The 13,477-nt window shown below is 35.1% G+C and overlaps 1 protein-coding gene across 2 annotated transcripts; it reads left to right on the forward strand.

Moving 5' to 3' along the window:
* The first annotated feature begins 7,763 nt into the window (after positions 1-7,763).
* On the forward strand, positions 7,764-12,946 carry LOC130049197 (uncharacterized). Of its 2 annotated transcripts, none has more exons than XM_056146480.1 (2): positions 7,764-7,995; positions 9,467-12,946. In XM_056146480.1, exon 2 carries the CDS (start codon positions 10,248-10,250, stop codon positions 11,145-11,147), a length of 900 nt encoding a protein of 299 aa, XP_056002455.1. In that variant the 5' UTR covers positions 7,764-7,995; positions 9,467-10,247; the 3' UTR covers positions 11,148-12,946. The 2 variants fall into 2 exon arrangements, with proteins under 2 accessions (XP_056002455.1, XP_056002454.1); XM_056146479.1 differs by lacking the exon at positions 7,764-7,995 and adding an exon at positions 8,604-8,662.
* The last annotated feature ends 531 nt before the right edge of the window (positions 12,947-13,477 follow it).

Below are 13,477 nucleotides of genomic sequence, written 5' to 3' on the forward strand. Positions count from 1 at the left end.
TGATTGTTGTTATATACATAAGTTGTAAATAAACATATCATGTTAATCTTCTCGAATAATTGTATATCTAATGTAATATTTCTGTTGAAATATGTTTTTCGCGTGTGATTCAATCTTTTTTAAAATTAAATTATGTGTCAATCAGTTTACAGCTCATCTGCACTGAATGTGCACATAAAAAAATATCAGGCATGTATCAACAATGGGTCTGCCCCTTTTATTATTACATTCAAAGTTGTTTACTTTTTCAGTCTATAGATAGGTTGGTTGACCCCTCAAGTTTTAAATAACATAGCTGTAAATTGTAGTAGCAATGTAAAATTTAACTCTGAAAGATCAAGATTTGCCCTCTTCCCCACAATTTACAACCTTCTTTTTTGAGTGATTTTGCTTGTTGAGATTTAAAAAAACAAAACCACGATGCCACGTGTCTAAATATATAGCATGCTTTCATCGTGTTTTTGGTTTTATTTCTCTGCTACATTTTAAATGAGATTACTTCTGAAATTATGGGCTTTAACTGCAGTGTAACCTGGGCATAAATAAACGTCAAATACGGCTGTAAGGTTCTCTTTGCTTACCTTACGAAGTGCACACCTTAGACAATTTACTACATGACATAAGATTGTGGAAGCTGAACCTTATTTTTATCAGAGAAAACCTGTTTTCGAGGAGAAGAACTCATAAGTTGTACGAACGTATTTCTGATTCTTTTGTATATCTTATGTACAATAAAATACGTTCTAATCAATACAAACTGCTAAAATTCAGCAATGGTAAGCGTGTCTTTCACTTCCGGGTTACGGGAAGTAATTGTAAATTTGTAGGTCATGGCACGAGCGGGGTTCAAACTCACGACCTCCCGGTTACAAAGCGAACGCTCTACCACTAAGCTATAGTGACCAATTTAAAACACTGTAGTGAATAAAAAAACGTAAACCATGCCTAAAAGCCGAAAAACTGCATTGCAGACTTTTAAAATTCAACTAATTTATTTAACAAGTCAGACAGACTCAGTCTTATTCCTAAACTCCTTCATATTTTCTTTTAATGTAAAACTTATATGGCACCAATTTTGAAGCACCAGATGCGCATTTCGACAAATAATGTCTCTTCAGCCGAAATATACTCGATGTACATGACTGACGATAACAAATATTCCCATTGGAGGACATATGCTGATGATGTCGATATTCTGTTAAAAGGTAATTAGTCTATGAAGTGATCTGTATTATTCATGTTAATTGCATTCACGTACTTCATTAAAATCTGAATTAATAAGTGTCAATTCTGATAAAGGATAACAAATTGCATTAACTTTGAAAACTGAAGGGACATGCAGTCGTCCACGCCCTCTTGAATTCCGTTAGTGAAAGTGATTGATGATAAAATGAACATATTGCCATGTAGACTAGAAATTGACCACATACGCCGTCAGCAAGGCAGAGGGACGTTCGTGTCGTTTTATCGGGCAGATACTATATGTAGAATGAAACGACGATCTACATAGTATACTCTGTAACATTATCTCACCAGATGGCGCGCTACACAAGCTTCACTTGGAGCGTAGCGTAACGCCCTCTGGTGAGAGATTGACTATGTGGATGGACATTCTTAAACAGAAACATCTGACAGTCACACAGTCTAAGTCCGTAGATGTATTAATAATGCAGGAAACACAAGACAGACATTTCAAAGCAATCCATGGGTAACTTCAACATATATGTACATACACTCCCAATCCATGTGGCGCTTCAACATACATGTACACACACCCACAATCAATGGGTGAGTTCAACATAGATATATATACACCCACAATCCATGGGTAGGTTCAACATACATGCGTATACACCCACAATCCATGGGTAGGTTCAACATACATGCGTATACACCCACAATCCATGGGTAGATTAAACATGCATGTACACATGCCTACAATACATGGGTAGATTCAACATATATGTAAATACACTGACAATTAGAAATTTGGAACACCTGTGAAATCCTCAAAGTTTTCAATATAGTTATAATCATGAAGTTTATTTTATTTTTATTGATTTTTTTTTTTTTTTACAAATTTTACTCTTAGTAGTGCTATTTTTTGTAGTACACGTTGATGGTACTTTTTAAACAGTTTAATATCACTATGTATTCTTACTTTTAGTAGTGCTAATTTTTTACTACACATTGATGGTGCGTTTAAAACAGTTTGATATTAATATCTTTTCAACTCTTGTTCATTGTCTGTATCAACTTATTTGTTCAATATTTTCAGTTCCATAAAGAGGTTCTCACCTGAGATTTGGAGCAATGTGATTTTTTTGGGAACTGTATTTTTGATTCCTGCATTGAAGGAAAAATAGTAAATTAAAAAGGAAAACTAGGGTCGCAACACTTGTTATTGAGCTACAGTGTTCTAAACATGACCTTTTTGCACTTAACATATATTCATTTAAATTTGATTTGCCTGTTGCTGTCAACACAATATAAGCAACACAAATCTATTATTACACAAAATAGATAAATAATCATGTCTTCTAACACCATGTACAGAAAAAATAGCTTAATACTGGTAATGGAAATAAAAATGACATTTTTGCACTTGGTATACGAAACAATTCATGATATCAAATTTAAGAGTTTAAAATAATTTATAGAGTAATGTCAATTTCTAAATTTTCACATAATTTTCAAAGTCTTGTCTTATAATTTAAAATGGAACTTTAAAAAGTGGGGGTTATACACCAAATTTTAAAAATCGTTGGCGAAAATACTGAATCTTTACACAAAATTTCGAGTAAATTAATTCATACTTTTTTTTAAGATTCGGTGGTCTGTTTGGAAAAATATATCAACCAGATTAATAAATTACAACATTTGAACTAGTTCCAAGTCTCAACTACTTGTATCATAAATTATAAAACTGAAATACACGTATAAGAGTATGCAAGGTGAAGATAACGAACAGTGATCAATCTCATAACTCCTACACGCAATACAAAATAGATAGTTGGGCAAACACGGACCCCTGGACACACCAGAGGTGGGATCAGGTGCCTAGAAGGAGTAAGCATCCCCTGTTTACCGGTCACACCCACCTTGAGCCCCATATCCTGATCAGGTAAACGGAGTTATCCGCAGTCAAATCAGTGTGCCAAGAACGGCATATTGGATTAAACAGAAACTGTAATATCACGCAGGTTAAGAACTTTTCGATTAATCAATCCTTCCGCCACAAAATATAGTCCTTGCAATACTTTTTTTTAAAATTTAAAATGACCCAATGGGATATGATTTAAATTTACTTAAAACACACAATTTGATTGGCTGTACACACTGAAAAAAATAATTTATATTGTATAATGAAACTTGGGATGGGGACACGCCCCCTTGACAACCCAAAACGGCACTACTTTTTTTTTTAAATTTCACATTGTAGCACCGTAAAATTGTAGGCCTTCCATGACACGGAAAATCAACAGGACAAACCGTGCACAATAAAATATCTTAGTTTGACCTTTTTTCTTGATGTTAAACAAGACACACATTTTCTTTTACTTTGAAGCGCACAAAACATTAACGGTAAAAACTCGTCGGATACTAATTTTTACACAACGATATCACTTGCAAAATAGTGGTATAATAAGTACTCGCAACTTTTGTATTTCATTATAGAATATATTTTCACTTGGGGGATTGCTTGATCCGAGTATCAAAGCACACATAATGCGTCATGTATTACAAAATGTACCTATACTGGATGACGTCACACCAAAATCAATGACATGACGATCGCATTCTGTGAATATTGTTTACATTATACTGTGTCGTACTTAATAGGCAACAATGCTGCATAGGTAGTGGTAGGTTATGATTTAGTTTTAAACTTTAATAAAATTAAGAAACTGCAATTCATGTAGCATTTTCCGATGCATGACGTATTTTGTGTGATGTCAGGTTTAGATATATAAAAAGAATAACCAACTCTCCGGTACTTTCTGTTGGAATGTCTCAAAACCATTTGTAAACATTAGGCCTACACATGTAGCCTACACATATCTTCTATATCAGGATTTGCTGAAAACACCACCTTGCCTTTTCAAATTTGATTAATAAAGTACATGCTGAGATTCATCTGTCTCTTACCCCCGCTTTTATATTGTCATATGTGCGGGGAAAGTCAGAAGGGACTCCGTATTGAAAAGAGGAAATTCAGGGACACCAGCTGGTGTCGCTGCTTTACTTATCTCTAAGAACTTTATTTCGCGGAAAAACTTTCTTATTCTAAATTTATATATCCATAAGTTTTAGAATCCTTTGTTGATGTACGATGTTTTTATTGGAATTTGGAGCATTGTATGGCGTTCTAAAACGATATCTTATTTCTTTTTATGTTCCCTACCTTAATATTGGAGATGTACCTGTTACTTATCGAAGTCATCCAGACAGGCAAACGGAAACTCTGATGTTAAGTGAAACATAGAAAATATACATTACGAACCCTGATACGGGTAATTTCAGAGTTAGAATTATGTCTGTGCATGCGCAAATGCCAGACTCCTTGAATGTGAATAAAAGGACAGTCGTTGTTCTAGTGTTGTTTTGAAAAATGGCGTTTAATGTCAAAATCGTATCAATGACAGTTTTTTTAATGTAATAGTTCATTTGTATAATAATAACCGATTAGTATAAACACCCATTACCTGAATATCCTTGTAAACGCAGTACTAAACTAGTGTAAATATCATCAAAATTAACTAAAAGTGGATTATCTACAGAGTATTACTGGAATCAAAATCGTCTCAATGACAGTTGTTTTGTGTGGTACCGGTAGTTTTTCTGTATAGCAATATAAATACCCATCAGTATGAATTCCTATTACATGAATATCCCTATGAACGCTGTACTAAACTAGTGTAAATATTATCAAAATTAGATAAACGTGGACCGTATATGATTCACCCCGAAATTGACTTAATCTACAGAGTAATACTGAAATCAAAACAAACATAATAACATCAATAGCACTATATTCATTGTTCTTGTTAGCGTATGTTGGGGAAGATGCTTAAGAGACATTATTTGTCGAAATGGGCATCTGATGCATCAAAATTGGTACCGTATAAGTTTTACATTATGACCCCTGGGTCGAGGCCTCTGCTGGTAGACTGTTAGTCCCCGAGGGTCTCTACAACCCAGTAGCTAAGTACTTCATTACTAGCTTGAAAATACGGCTGTATATTTAATTGCTGTTATAAAATTTAGAAATTCATTTCAAAATTAAGGATTATCTCCCTCATGCATAGCTCTTATCCTTGGACGACTTTGGCTCCACTTGTTTGGCACTCTGTTTTTGGCTATATTTAGATTTAAAACTTCATAGTTATTTCGGATTTCAAACATTTCGGTTGAGCATCACTGAAGAGACATTATTTGTCGAAATGCGCATCTGGTGCATCAAAATTGGTACCGTATAAGTTTTACATTATAACCCCTGGGTCGAGGCCTCTGCTGATGGACTGTTAGTCCCCGAGGGTCTCTACAGCCCAGTAGCTAAGTCCTTCGTTACTAGCTTGAAAATACGGATGTATATTTAATTGCTGTTACAAAATTTAGAAATTCATTTCAAAATTAAGGATTATCTCCCTCATGCATAGCTCTTATCCTTGGACGACTTTGTCTCCACTTGTTTGGCACGCTGTTTTTGGCTATATTTAGATCTAAAACTTCATAGTTATTTCGTATTTCAAACATTTCGGTGGACATTATTTGTCGAAATGCGCATCTGGTGCATCAAAATTGGTACCGTATAAGTTTTACATCTGAAAGTTAAACAACTATGATGCAAAATTTTTACGAATATTAATATTGATTATTAAAAAAAAGAAGCAAAAACATCAATTACCTTTCAACTTAGCTATGCATTTTTTTTATCAATGGTAAATTTGCTTTATATTCACCCAAATTTAATTTCACATAATGAGATCGACCATTGTACGATTCCTTTGTCTTTCATATGAAACTTAATATTTTTCTTCACTTTCCACCATGTTGAAGACTTGAACACTAACTTATAGGAGTTATGAGATCGATAGCTGTTCGCTTTTCCTCACCTTTCATTTTCCATTATGTCTAACACTTGAACACTTGCGTATAGGAGTTATGAGATTGATTTATGTTCGTTATCTTCATTTTTCATTCTCCACCATATTGAAGACTTGCTTATAGGTGTTATGAAATTGATTGCTGTTCGTTATCCTCAGCGTCCATGCTCCCCTAATGTCAGGAGTAAACCTCTCCCACACGTGTTCAACACTAGTGTCATGAACTACAAGGTTTATTTACAACTCTAACAACTCGCTTAACTCGACTTCTTCAATTAAATGTGCCCTAGAACATTCATATAATATGGCGGATAAAACAGATAAATATGACGGACACCGAAAATTCTACTACCGGGATATTTATGAATTCATGTCAGCTGTAACATAAAGCATTTTAAAATCCCAGACACCGAGCTTTCCTGGTTCAATGACATTTTTTTTTAAAAAGATGCCACCATATTTTCACTTTTTCTTAGTTATTCCCCTTTAAAAAAGGCTTGACCCGTCATTTCAGGGATTTTGAATTCCTTTTTCCCAAAACTTTAAGTTACATGGGTTTAGCTCGTCTGACGTCATGTTCGATCGTCAAAAAACGAGCTCCATGACAAAGGACTATTGATCAATCTCATAACTCCCGCAAGCAATACAAAATAAATAGTTGGACAAATATGGACCTCTGGACACACCAGAGGTATCAGGTGCTTAGGAGGAGTAAGCATCCCCAGTCGACCAGTCGCACCTTCAGTGAGCCCCATATCTTGATCAGGTAAACGTAGTCAAAATCAGTGTGTCAAGAACGGCCTAACAATCGGCATGAAACGCGCCGTACAGCATTTGACCAAATGATAGGTTGTATTGCCGAACTAGATCGTTATGATGACCATAGAATTTGCAAAATGCTGATTTTAAACGAGACCGTCGGAACCCCTGCACCATCAAAATGTTTGTCAGTAGCTTGCTTCGATTAAAAAACTGAGCATACGCAGAACAAGCTCTTTTGTATCGAATCACTTGAGACATGAAAACATCACATGCAGGTGATAATGGAATAGTGCTAGATAGATATGGGAAGTTGACGATGGAGAATTTGAAATCATATCGTTTGTCATACGGTTGAGTTGTCAGTTTGCCGTTAATATTTACTTTCAATAAAATATCTAAGTATGAAGCAGAAATGGACGGCTATGTGGTGTCTTTTATTTCGAGCTCAATGGGATATATCGAATCAACATATGAATGAGAGTTATTGTTGTTAATAGACAAAACGTCGTCGATATCTAGATGTGGAATTGAAAGCCACTCCATATGAGTGATATATTCTCGAGAGGGACGTTAAAAAATCTTCATTCATTCAATCAATCATTATGTCACTTCTTAACTTTATCCACTACACATATGCAATATACTATCAAAAGTGGTTGGGAGAGGGGTTGTTACACAATAAATCTTTATTTTGTCAAAAAGGTGTGAGGTGATTTTGCAAGCCTGATAGTTATGGAGCTTAAATGTTTAGTAGTTTATGTTTTTATTGTTTTAGGTTCAATGCTTTGAAGTAAATTATAGCATGAAGTTCTGTGTATATGTAAAATAATAATCTAAAATGTTTAATATACGTAGTTAATGACCCTGTTCAAGCGCCCCGAAGGAGAAGTGAAATTAAAGTCACCGGTCATTAAGATATGGCGTTGAGAACGAAAGCCCCGTGTTGTGATGGGCGTCACCCTCACTGTGTTGGCTCTTAACTTGAGTGCGGAATTTGTGGGACTTCACCTAAAGCTGGTAACGTTTATGTGATAACAATATCAACGAAATGAATTAAGATCCAAATCCAATAAATGTATTACATTTTTTTTCAGAGCCAAACTGGGACTCCACTGACTGCCCCCTAGTGAGTAGTTAAATAGACTTTGCATTGTTTTTCTTTTGTGCCTTCAACGTAAGCTTATTTGTGCACTCAGAGTTGAATTTCAATATAGAACAATTTAGTTTAAAGTCAGCGATCGCAAATTCTTTGGTCGTTATAACAATCTAGTTTGTCAATACAATCTAACTTTGGGTCGAATGCAGTCTGACTTGTTTCATACCGATTGCTAGGCCTCTTTTAGCACACTGATTTTGACTACGGATAACTCCATATACCTGATCAAGATATAGCGCTCATGGTGGGTGTGACCGATCGACAGGAAATCCTTGCTCCTCCTAGGCACCTAATCTCACCTCTGGATTATCCAGGGCACTGTGTTTCTGCAACTCTCAATTTTGTATTGCTTATAGGAGTTATGAAATTGATCAAAGTTCGTTATCTTTACCTTTTACAAGTATAGTTAAAGATACCAGTCATTCACTGTACACATATTTGATTGAATTTGGTTTTTGAATGAAAGGAAATTCTTCTGACGGAAATATTGACATAGCTACCCAACACGAACTAGTTCTAAACAAACATTAAAATTATCTACACAATCGATAACACGTAGATAGTGTATACACACTGACACATCGCACAGGTCTTTAATCACATGACAAGTAACAGGGAGGCCTTGCTGGATTTTAAGGTGGGACAACATTATATATACGCATTCTGGTATTGTACGTAGTGCCATTATCATCGATATGTTTGTTATCGATGAGATAAATCTGTTCACTTAGATGTAAATTTATGATCAATGAGATCGGTAGGCTCACTTCGACAATAATTTCATAAAATCCAGGGGATGGTGGGGTGATATATCGATACCTCGTACATTTCATTACTGTAATTCTAGTTCGTTAATTGTTTTGACCTGCCAAAAACTTTAAGGTGATTCTACCACTTTAGAATATTAGGTTCAATGTTATATTTGATTGTTGATTCTTCAAATAGTATATCTTTGTAACAAATAAAAATGTTGCGGTATTAATAAAATCTTTTTTTTTATCATTTACCAAACATATACTTGTATCAACGTCAGAAAATTACAATTTTCCTTAAACAACATTATCAAAATTTCACAAAAACTGGTTCTAACGACATAATAGTATTCATAACAACTCCATCAATTGTTTCTTTAAAAAGATATAAATACAAAATGCTTGTGAAAAATAAAGGAAATATATCGCATAATAGACTTGGTATAATTTAATGAAAACAGGATTATTTCCCTTGCATTCAATATTTTGAAACATATAACTCATTATTCATATCTAACTTTTTTGAAATATCTTATGGTTAACAAGATGTTTTACAATAGCTATCGAAAAAGACTTCAACACAATTTATGTTCCTGTCATGCATGAATCTTATTAAACCATAGACTTCTTATGACATCACAGGATGGTGGAACTATGTTAGTTAACTAAGTTTCCTTTTTTATTGACAGTAAACTGCTCGTGAGAAATGCATCCCCGGCGCAGTGCTCAGGAAGTCCTACTGTGTGACCTCTGTGAAACTGTCCCCCTACAGAGTCACTGTGAAGTTTGTAATATAAATCTCTGTGTTAACTGTGTCGCAAAACATATCACAGATTCCTCTAAAAGACACAATGTCGTGTCCTATATACGCAAAAAGGCTACTCCTAACTACCCGAAATGTCCGAAACACACCACTAAACACTGCGAACTTCACTGTGAGAAATGCGTTATTCCTATCTGTATTACCTGCGTCACGTCGGGTAAACACGAAGGTCACAAGTTAACAGATATTGTGGAAAAATTCAGCGCTAAAACACAAAGTTTACGAAAAGATTTGGAAGAACTAGAGATCATTATTTATCCGCAATATAAAATGGCTTCCGATGTCCAAATTGAGAAATCCGAGTTAGAAAAATATTATGGGAAACTGACAACAGCTGCCGAACAACAAGGAGAAGTCTTACACCGGGAGATCACCGCCATCGTCAACAAACGGAAATCTGACATTGAAGAAATGAAAGACAAACACCTATATACCCTGGATAAAAATACAGATGAAATCAAACAGAAAATGACTGAACTCAAACAGATCATTTCCGACTCGAAATCAATACTAGCATCAAATGACATCTCATTAACCTCTACTTACAAATCTAGGAATTCTGAATTTAGAACATTACCGCTTAAAGTCCGAGTTACATTACCGAGTTTTTTTTTCCTCACAAAATAAACAAAGATGAGCTCAATGAAATGTTTGGTTTTATGTCATCATTATCCATTAACACAGAACATGGCGACACAATGAAGTCAGCAGAAGCTGTATCGTCTTCCCCAGTCAAACCACTGCTTGATGAACCGCTACTAACCGTCATCATAGACACTGGGTATGGAGAACTATACAGTGTTAGCTGTCTTAGTGAAAAAGAAATATGGACACGCGGGAATAACAAAATCATAAAGCTCCTCAACCTCCAAGGTAAACTACTGACATCAATAAAAAGCAAGTCAGGCAACTGGCCAGGGGACATGGCGCTGACGCGGGACGGACATCTTGTTTATACTGACTATGATGATAAAACTATAAACCTAGTGAAGAATCAAAATATACAGACCTTGATCACACTACAGAGGTGGGGACCTCTCAATATCTGCTGTACCTCCTCTGATGATATCCTGGTTACCATGATCAGTGATGACTACCAACAATACAAAGTTGTGCGTTACTTTGGTTCCACAGAGACACAAACCATTCAGTTTGATGATCAGGGTCGTTCTCTCTATACCTCTCGTCATTTAGATAAATACATTAGTGAGAACAGGAACTTGGATATTTGTGTGGCTGACCGTGGAGCTAAAGCAATAGTGGTGGTCAATCAGTCAGGAAAACTCCGATTTAGATACACTGGTCAACGCTTTCGTGTCTTCACTAAATCATTTGATCCACGCGGCATCACTACAGACAGCCAGAGTCACATCCTGATAGCAGACTTTAGTAACAATGGTAGTATCCACATCCTAGATCAGGACGGACAGTTCCTCAGTTACATTCACAATGTATCCGGTCCATTCGGTTTATGTGTTGACATCAACGACAACCTCTTTGTGGCAGAGTGTGTCACTGCTAAAGTGAAGAAAATCCAATATCTATGAATACAGTGTTCGTTGCATCTGAACACATTGTTAATTACGTATCAAAAGAGTGTGATATTTACAGTAATATTCTTATTACAGCCCTGTACAACTGCTTGTTAGTTACAGTCCTGTGTTAATTACAGCCCTGTGTTTGTGATGTGTAACATGTACTTGTGTTTGTGAGTTTAACTGATGGAACATTAGTCTCTCACTGCTGTTTAGTAATTATATCTTGCTTCTCCTAGGCACCTGATCCCACCCCTGGTGTGTCCAGGGGTCCGTGTTTGCCCAACTATCTATTTTGTATTGCTTATGGGAGTTGTGAGATTGATCGCTGTTCGTTGTCTTCACATTGCATCTGACAATATTTGTATTATTATATCAATCAGTGGAGCAGTTCCTCCAGTTGCATAGAGCTAAACAACTAGTATCACAGTCTAATAAGTAATTAATGTACTAAGATTAATGATCCACTAAATAAAAAAAATAGGTTAACCTTAATATGATAATTACTAATTTGATTGTTTACCTAGCTATATAGCTATATACATAGAGTTAATTACATCTCTCAACACAGTGTTAATTTCACATCTAAACAGAGTGTTAATTACAGCTGTTTCCTAATTACAGTCTCTTGTTAATTACAGTTCTGTGAACATCACAACCCTGTGCATATTACAGCCCTATATACATCACAACCCTGTATACTTTATAGTCCTTTGTTTATTACAGCCCTGAGTTTGTGTTGTGTAACATGTACTTGTGTTTGTGTGTTTAACTAAGTGAACATTAGTCTCTCATTGCTGTTTAGTAATTATATCCTATAATATCTCTATCAATATACATCGTGGAACATCATTGATCTTAGTATACTAATTACTTATTAGACTGTGATACTAGTTATTTAGCTCTATGCAATCGTTTGAACACATGTAAATAACTGAAGACAAGTTCATGAATGTACAATCAGTTATTGGGTAGTACTTATGGATTTCACTTTTTCAATACTTTGTGTGCAGCCCTAACTCATAATACATCCACTAACCAATGTCTGCAAGTATGCATGTATATGATTGTGTTACTACTTATTGATCTATCTTTTCCAATCTTTTAAACACATGTGAATAACTGAATACAGCTTCATAAAATGAAATCGGCCATTGTGAAATATTCAGGAATGTCACTTTGTCAGTATTTTGTGTGTAGCTTTGAATTATAATACATCCACTACTTAGTACCTATATGTATGTACTTAGTACTTATATGTATGTACTTAGTACTTATATGTATGTACTTGTTTTTGTGTGAAAAACTTTGAATTGAACATTATTCTAATTCTTAATTAGGGCCCCGCATGAAATGCGGGAAGCCATCTAGTAATCAAATTGTCCATCCGTCCGTCCATCCGTCTGTCCGTCCGTCCGTCAACACTTTCTTTGTGACAGGATAACTCAAACAGTTTTTATTGTACAGTTTTCAATTTTGTATAGAAATAATGTACAATAAGAGGAAAAAGCCTATATATTTTGGGTTATTTCACTTTGTTTGTCTGTCCGTATAGCATAATATTGTTATTATGAACACTTTCTTTGTGACACGAAAACTCAAACAGTTTTCATTGTACAGTTTTCAAATTTTGTACAGAAATACTTTACAATAAGAGGAAGACATCTATAGTTTTTGGAGTCGTGTCACTTTGTCTGTCATCATCTTTCTTATTATGACCGTATCTATTTACCACTGTCTAAGGGAGATAACTCAATTTAAATTATGATATGCATTGTATGGATATAGAAAATATACAAGAAATAACTACAGCATTGTGTATGTGTATATTTTTGGGTTTTTAAAATGTGATATAAAAATGCATGATGCTACATGTATATTGCATCAAAACACGTCAATCCCAGTTAACAACTTTCGATCGAGATCAGAATACGAAATAACATTTCTTATATCTGGTTGCAAAGCGAAACAGGTTCAAGAAATGGAATTATGTAGTAATTGCACGTTACACCTTAGAGAACTGTTCCTTTCAATAAAGAAAGTCACAACATAGATACAAAATGAGTGTACCTCATTCATTACTATTACCAAGCTGTCGTCGGTGAAAATCTCGAAATGGCGTGTTTCACTGCGCATGTTGACGGTAAGGTCCACATTTTCTACGTGAGTATTTTGATATTTGCTTATGATTTTTTAGCGCATACATGATATGTCTCGGCTAGGAATAATGGACATTTTCTCACCTATATATGTAAAGACATATTCTATAGATTTCTAATTTTGAAAATGTAGAGCACTTTTATCAAATGACAATGTGTTTGAAAACGCTAAGAGCCCCGGTG

The sequence above is a fragment of the Ostrea edulis genome, chromosome 8 (assembly GCF_947568905.1).
Source record: "Ostrea edulis chromosome 8, xbOstEdul1.1, whole genome shotgun sequence".
In the NCBI taxonomy this organism is placed as follows: Eukaryota; Metazoa; Mollusca; class Bivalvia; order Ostreida; family Ostreidae; genus Ostrea; species Ostrea edulis.

Bases quoted from the DNA above. Each gene is read 5' to 3' on its own strand.
- LOC130049197 (XM_056146480.1), top strand. From the start codon at position 10,248: ATGTTTGGTTTTATGTCATCATTATCCATTAACACAGAACATGGCGAC.